The 7,590-nt window shown below is 36.4% G+C and overlaps 1 protein-coding gene across 1 annotated transcript; it reads left to right on the forward strand.

Moving 5' to 3' along the window:
* Positions 1 to 480: 480 nt before the first annotated feature.
* Positions 481 to 7,332, forward strand: LOC107863708 (putative SWI/SNF-related matrix-associated actin-dependent regulator of chromatin subfamily A member 3-like 1). Its single transcript, XM_016709787.2, has 4 exons — positions 481 to 963; positions 1,538 to 2,760; positions 5,627 to 5,918; positions 6,350 to 7,332. Exons 1-4 carry the CDS (start codon positions 633 to 635, stop codon positions 7,147 to 7,149), a joined length of 2,646 nt encoding a protein of 881 aa, XP_016565273.2. The 5' UTR covers positions 481 to 632; the 3' UTR covers positions 7,150 to 7,332.
* Positions 7,333 to 7,590: the final 258 nt, after the last annotated feature.

The raw sequence follows: 7,590 nt of genomic DNA on the forward strand, positions 1-7,590 counted from the left end.
AGAGAAAAATTAAAAAAAAATAAAATTGAGACAAACAAAAATGAGAGAAAAAAATAAAAATAAAGTTTGAAAAAATAAGGAAAAAAAAGAGAAATGATAAAAATAAAAAATAAAGAAAAATAAAGGTTGAGACAAATGAATTAAAAAAGAAAAAAATGAAGAAATAGATAATGTTTGAGAAAAGAAAAAGAGAAAAAATAAAGGTTGAGATAAATGAATAAAAATATGAAAATAAAATTAAAAGAAAAATAAAAAAGTAAAAATAATAAAAATAAAAATAGAATCTAAGAAACAAATGAGTATAAAAAATTTAACAATAAAAAATTTAAAAATATTTAAGATATAGAGGCATAAAATTATACTTGTACTATATTTAAAAAGAAAAAAAAGACTTAACATTTAAAGACTTTTTTTATTTGGATGTTATACTATGTAATTTCCTCTTAATATTACTGAAATCTAGTGTAGTCAAAACGGCCTTTAAAAGACCAAACGACTCGACCAAACAAGGTGTTCGTGCGTAGGCTACTAACCAAATTTTCTCTCTCTACACCCGCGTTTCCCTTTTTAAATTCTCTCCCCTTGTCCGGTAAACGGTTTTGAATTCGAAAAGAAAAGAAGGCATTGGAAAAATGTTGGAAGGGCGAGACCCAGTTGATGTTTTCATGAGTCTTGACCGATGGCCTTTGTCACCGTTGGGAATGGAAGAGGAAGACGACAGCGCGGCATCAGGGGAGATGTACATGGTGGGTTTTGTCCTCGTCAACGTTGTGGGTCTTCAATACTACGCAGGTACAATCAGTGGAAGAGAAATGGTTGGGTTTCAACGTGAACCGCTGAATCAGTATGACTCAAATGCTATAAGAGTGCTCAACACTCGTTCTATTCAAGTTGGACACATTGAACGCTCCGCCGCTATGGTTTTAGCACCGCTTTTGGATACCCATCTCATCACCATTGACGGTAATGAATACATAACGCCCATATACTGCCACTTGTCATCCCTATAACTTTCAACTACTTTGTCCCTCATTTTATTTATTTATTTTTGTCTTGTTTGTTCTTCACTCATATGCCATGTGTCTTTTTCCTGGAAATTTAGTTGTCAATGGTTAAACAATCTGAATTTGTTTGCTTGAATCTTATGGATGTAGGGGATCGAGAAATATGAGATGCACGAGTTTCTTTCGATTTTACCCTTTTCCGGATTGTTCTTTGAAATTTTCATTTTCCAACCCGCGGGATTTAACTTCCAATAGTTGTATAACTTCTTGAATTCAGTACTCATGTTTAATTATAGTCTCTTCGTCACCTGATTATCTTGAATGTAGTAAATAAGTTGTCGCATCTGAATTCAGATTCAGTTTCTTCCTCTTTCCATCATTAACTACCTAACTTTACTCTATTGGATATAAGAGAGTTTGTTCTTTAGTTACAGTCTCCTACTCTTCCAATTTTATGAGAATAATAATTTGACAGTTTCGAGTCTGTTTGCAATATGATTTTTGAAACGTGTTTATTCATCATTTGTGCATAGGAATTGTTCCAAAGGTGGCTCGTCTAGGAAGCAGATACAAACTTCCCTGTCAAGTTCACATATTTGCAAGATTTGAAGCATTTGGAATAGTAAAATCAGCAATTACAGATGGTGGGTTGTACTTCATTAGCGAGAGCAATCCATCATATACACTTTCAGAGGCGCAGGCAGTGAAGGAGAAACTAAGTACACCAGAAGGAAGGGACATTGATGAGATATTTAAGATGTTGGATGACAAAGTCAGTAAAAAGGAAGAACTGAAAGCATTAGAGCCACCCAAAAATATAATAAAGTCAAAGCTTCTTCTGCACCAGAAGGAAGGATTGTGGTGGTTGGTTCAGAGGGAGAAATCTGAAGAATTGCCTCTTTTTTGGGAAGAGAAAGAGGGTAATTATGTAAATGTCTTGACAAATTACTCTTCCGATAAAAGACCTGAGCCTATAAGAGGTGGAATATTTGCAGATGATATGGGTTTGGGGAAGACTCTTACTCTCCTTTCCTTGATTGCTTTGGATAAATGTGGTGATGTTTTTTCTTCAATCAAATGTGGGTATCTAATTTCTGAGAGAGATGATGGACTAAATGAAGAGGAAGACACATGCGTTGCTTCATTTAGTAAGAGGAATAGAAGGGGAAGGGATAGTAGAAAGGCTAACAATTCACGGAAGAAGCAAAAGATTGAACATCCACACACTCTACAAGTGAAGGGAAAAACAGTGTTTAGTCCTGACAGACGTTCTGGCAATTCAAATTCAGGGCCAACATTGGTTGTTTGTCCACCAGCTGTGTTCTCATCATGGACCTCACAGATTGAGGAGCACACAAAACCAGGTTCACTGAAGTCATATATATATTATGGAGAGCGGACTGGGGATGCCAATGAGCTGGAAAAGTATGACATAGTTTTAACTACTTATAGTATTCTGGCTAGTGAAGACACATGGATAGATTCTCCTATAAAAAAGATAGAATGGTGGCGAGTTATCTTGGATGAGGCACATGTCATTAAGAATGTCAATGCTCAGCAAAGTCGAGCGGTTAACAACTTGAAAGCTATTCGAAGGTGGGTGGTAACAGGAACACCAATACAAAATAACTCATTCGATTTGTATTCTTTGATGGCATTTTTGAGATTTGAGCCTCTGTCTATTAAAGACTATTGGAACAGTTTGATACAACGTCCACTTGCCCAGGGAGATGAGAAGGGGGTGTCGAGGCTGCAGGTAAGCTCTTCTTATTTGTTTTTTTAAAGTTTGTATTGCATTTAAAGTCTCCATATTCTCTTTTTGTGATATTGGCTCGTAATTGTACTTCTCTTGACAAATTCAGACCATTGGAAACTGTTTTTCTCCCCAGTTCCACTTCTCTCACCTTTTCCATAATTATCGTGCATTTCATTCCTTTCCGTTATGTCTGTAATTATTGTGCTTTTCATTCCTTTCTGTTATGACTGTACTTACAAAAGTTATGCTATTTCCACTACATTTTTGGATATGAACGTTTGAAATGTGAGGAAAGAGCTTAACGTTTAGATGCTCTAGGTCCTCTTTATACCATACCATGTTAAATTTTGCTCCCTTCCTCTCTACTCCTAAAACAGGGTTGGAAGTTTGCCAGCAGTGGACAAATGATGATGCAGTTGGTTATGTAGGGAGGGGTAGAAGGAGTGTGAAGATAGGGTGTCTTAGTCTCAGACTTCGGCAAAATCTTTTATGTCATATAGTGTTATGAATTGTAAGGTTGGAGACTCAAATAATTTGTGTGACGATAGAGAAGGGGGGAGGTATATGGCTCTTCCAGTTTCAGGCAGTACTAAAGCTGGATCTGACAACCTTTCTTCGTATCTGATGTGCCCCTCTTTAATGGTTAGAGTGCCATTTTGTGTTAAAGTGTTAGTGTGCCTATGCTCTGTTGCTTAATAGTTTCCGTGTTCTAGTCTGTTTTTGCGAGTGTTTGTCTAAAGTTTGGATATGGCCTGCACTAATTTCAAGTAAATTTGTTTAGTGCTGCTGGTTTATATTTTTAATGGTGAAAGGCTAGTTATCATTGACGTACCTATCTATTGAATTTCTGATTCATGTCACTCTTCACTGATCAACAGTTCGTTGAAGAAATGCAAATTTGTTGTATTTTGCTTCTGTGGCATGCATTGTATTCTTGAGGAGTTTACTGCATGGAATATTATTGCTATAACTTATAAAGTTCTTAGAGAAAGACTTCTCTGACAATACAAATGTAAGCTTTAGAACACTACAGTCAAACCTCTGTACAGTGGCAGCGTTTGTCCGAAAATTTCATGGCTCCTGTAGAGAGGTGCTGTTATATATTATAGTGACACTTGACATTTAGATCTCATTTAACTGTTATAAACAAAAGTATGCAAAATCAGAAAGAGCATATAGTAGGCTTTTCCTTGTGAAGTAACGAAACAAAAGATGTGCACTATTTAAATACAATTTTTTCCTCTATTAGATATTCGTTCTAGAAATTTACTGTGTACATGACATTAATGATTATTACGATAAATATTTTGGTATTTTATTTTGTACCTATTATATTTCTTATAAAATATTATGACATAATATTTGGTATGTTGTTATAGAGAGATAATTTTACCAAGAGTGTACCGCTATAATAAATGTCATTGCCGTTATAAGTAGAATGCTGTTTTAGAGAAGTAAAATCTAATATGCAAAATCGGTTTCGGAGAAAATCTGGCCGTTATAGTGAAATGCTGTTATAATGAGATGACTTTATCATAGAGGTCTGACTGTATTACATAATTTGCACTGCTAAAGCACAACTTCTGGAATCGTGGGAATTCCTCTAAACTTAGGTTGCATTTGTTTTTTTTTAAGATTCAAACGTCTAAATCTGAATGCACATCTGAATATTAAGATGTTGTCTCTAGATCTGAAAATTGAATGATTAAGACTGTTTGATTTTCAACATCTGAATGTGCAAAATTTTTTTTATTTGTATATACAACAAAATTATTATTTGATTTAGAAAAAACATTTATGTTTAATTTGTTAGTGATAGTGGAAATGGTTTATAATGGTGGTTGCGGTGACAATGATTGATGTTAGTGATAAATAATGTTGGTGGTTATAGTTATGCTGGTTCGTATTGTAGTGACTGTTATGATGGTAGCGATTGATAGTGGTGGTGGTGGTGGTGATTGTGTTGTGGCGTTGCTTGAGGTTAGTAGTTTGAGGTGTTAATTGTGTTGGCTGAAACATGAATGTATGATGGTTGATGATGTGTTGATGCTAGTTGGAGATGTTTGTTAGGATGGTGGAGATGGTTGTTAGTAGAGATAAATTGTAGTGATGGTAGTGGTTGAAGTGGTGGTACTAATGACAATGGTGGTGGCGTCTGAAGAATGTGTGGAGGTTGTGATGTATTAGTAGTAGTTAGTGATGGTGCTAGTTGTGATAGATGAGTTGATCGGTAGTAGGGATTGACCGGTAATGGTTGATGATGGTGGTGCTGTCGACAACGGTGGTGGCAGTGAATATAATAGAATAATAGAGGTAGTAGGTATGGTAGCAGTTGACAATAGTGGTTGATAGCAATATTTGTTGCTGATGGTGGTTGTGATGGTGGAGGTGGTTTGTGGCGGAGGGTGGTGGTTGACAATGGTAGCAATGGCAGAGGTGGTTAGTGGTGGTAACTGTTGATTATGAATAGAGTGGGGAATATTATCAAACACCAGAATATCTCTTCAGACCTATTAAGACTTCGTTGTAGATCTGAATGATTAAGATATATTTAAACCTATTGAGAGCTAAAATCTTAATAAAAAACAAATACACTTAATGGTCTAAAGTCTGAAACATTCAAATTCAGACCTCCATTAAGAGCAAACAAATGAGGCCTTATTACCATTCTTGTTTTCATATCTCTAAGAAAGAATGTGTTTTGTGAAAAAAACTTAGTTCATTTCATTTGTGTGAAAGATTAGTTGCTAAATAAAGGCAAGTGACTTTAATCCGTTCTCTTTCCCTTTTCATGGTTAATTAGTTTACACTCAATTTATGTTCCCTACTAGTTTGTTTTAGGATTCTGATCTTCATTGTCCTTCAGGTCCTAATGTCAACCATGTCTTTGAGAAGGACGAAAGAAAAGGCTTTAACTGGTTTGCCATCAAAATCGATTGAGACCTTTTTTGTGGAACTTTCTGGAGAAGAAAGAGAAATTTATGATCAGATGGAATCAGAAGCTAAGAAGATTGTCAAGCAATACATCTCTTCTGATAATTCAATGAAAAATTATTGGACCGTGCTGAGTGTAATTGTACGACTTCGACAGATCTGTGTAGATTTAGCCTTGTGTCCTTCAGACCTGAGATCGTTACTTCCATCGAATAAAATTGGAGGTAAGACTTAAATCTCTCAAATTTATTTGTTCTTGGTTTTGAGTGCAAAGTAATTTGACAGGTGAAAATCATCTGATTGTTTTTTTAGAAAGGTAACAGTATATTCATAGCCGAGGGTATTTGGAAATAGTCTCTCTATCTCCATGAGGTAGGGTAAGGTCTGCGTACACTTCACCCTCCCCAGACCCACTTTGTGGGAGTTCACTGGGTATGTTGCTGTTCTTTACACCAGGAATGAAAAGACAATACGTTCAAGCATGATATTGCATGTTTTTTCGGGTTACATTTCTTTAGGGCTGATGATTGGTAATTTTAATCATTTTCTGAAGAAGATATTTAATTAGCCAAGTAGAAGGCATTTTATGCCACCCTTTTTTCTCTTATGATTCAGCTAGACAATGCATAACACATTTAATAACTGAATAAACCAGATGTGCAAAGCTGCCCACAATTGTTGGACAAAATGCTATCAGCGCTGCAAGATGACGAGGGAATTGATTGTCCAATCTGCATTTTTCCGCCTACCAATAGTGTTATTACTTGTTGTGGGCATATATTTTGCAAGTCATGCATTTTGAAGACCATAAAACGTGCCAAGCCGTGCTGCCCACTTTGCCGACATTCTCTGACAGAGTCTGACCTATTTTTCTGCCCACCTGAAGCATCTGATGCCGCGAATAGTGGAAGTTTATCCACTGCATCTTCCAAAGTAAATGCACTCCTAAAACTTCTTGTTGCATCAAGAGATGAAAGCCCTAGCAGAAAATCAATTGTCTTCTCTCAGTTCAGGAAGATGTTGCTCCTACTTGAAGAGCCGCTTAAAGCAGCTGGTTTTAAGATATTGCGCTTAGACGGGTCAATGAATGCAAAAAAGAGATGCCAAGTGATTAAGACGTTTGACATCCCCGCTCCAGAGGGACCTACCATCTTGCTTGCAAGTCTTAAAGCATCAGGTGCTGGAATTAATCTTACAGCTGCTACTAGAGTCTATCTAGTGGAACCTTGGTGGAACCCCGCAGTTGAGGAGCAAGCTATGGACCGAGTCCATAGAATTGGACAGAAGGAAAATGTAAAGATTGTGAGGATGATTGCACGAAGCACCATTGAAGAGAGGATACTGGAACTGCAAGAAAAGAAGAAACTGCTGGCGAGGAAGGCTTTCAGGAAGAAGGGTTCGCAAGATCAAAGGGAGATTAGTGTTGATGACCTTCGTACCTTGATGCACTTGTGAGTCATTATTGTTTCTTACTCACCTTTATCGATCCATAGATGGATTTATATCTTTTGTGAATGCTTAACTTACTATCCGTCTGATCTTTTTGGTCAGAAATGCATCGCAATGTTGCCTGATTTGAATTGTTTTGCCGAACTTTCTATAATCCATTAGATGAAAATTGAAATAGTGCTTTGAACTTGTTCGTGTCTTCTATTCTGAACTTTCTATCATCCATTGGAGATAGGTCTGGAGCAAATAGTCCCTCCTTGACAGATATGCCCATGAAAAGAAGGTTTAGTACAAGCAATTACTAGTAGTAATTTTTAGAGGAGCTCTTTCAGTTTGCAAACGACTGAAAAATCTTTTTCTGCTTATAGTGCTCACAAGAAAAAATGCTTTTATGTTACCTGCAGATTAAAAATTAATATTGTTTGAACAATTTGACGCCATAGATAA

The sequence above is a fragment of the Capsicum annuum genome, chromosome 3, assembly GCF_002878395.1.
Source record: "Capsicum annuum cultivar UCD-10X-F1 chromosome 3, UCD10Xv1.1, whole genome shotgun sequence".
NCBI classification, from domain to species: domain Eukaryota; kingdom Viridiplantae; phylum Streptophyta; class Magnoliopsida; order Solanales; family Solanaceae; genus Capsicum; species Capsicum annuum.

Coding starts and splice junctions, on each gene's coding strand:
- LOC107863708 (XM_016709787.2), top strand. CDS start 633: ATGTTGGAAGGGCGAGACCCAGTTGATGTTTTCATGAGTCTTGACCGA. Junction 964..1,537: donor CCATCTCATCACCATTGACG/GTAATGAATACA, acceptor ATTTGTGCATAG/GAATTGTTCCAAAGGTGGCT. Junction 5,919..6,349: donor TCCATCGAATAAAATTGGAG/GTAAGACTTAAA, acceptor TGAATAAACCAG/ATGTGCAAAGCTGCCCACAA.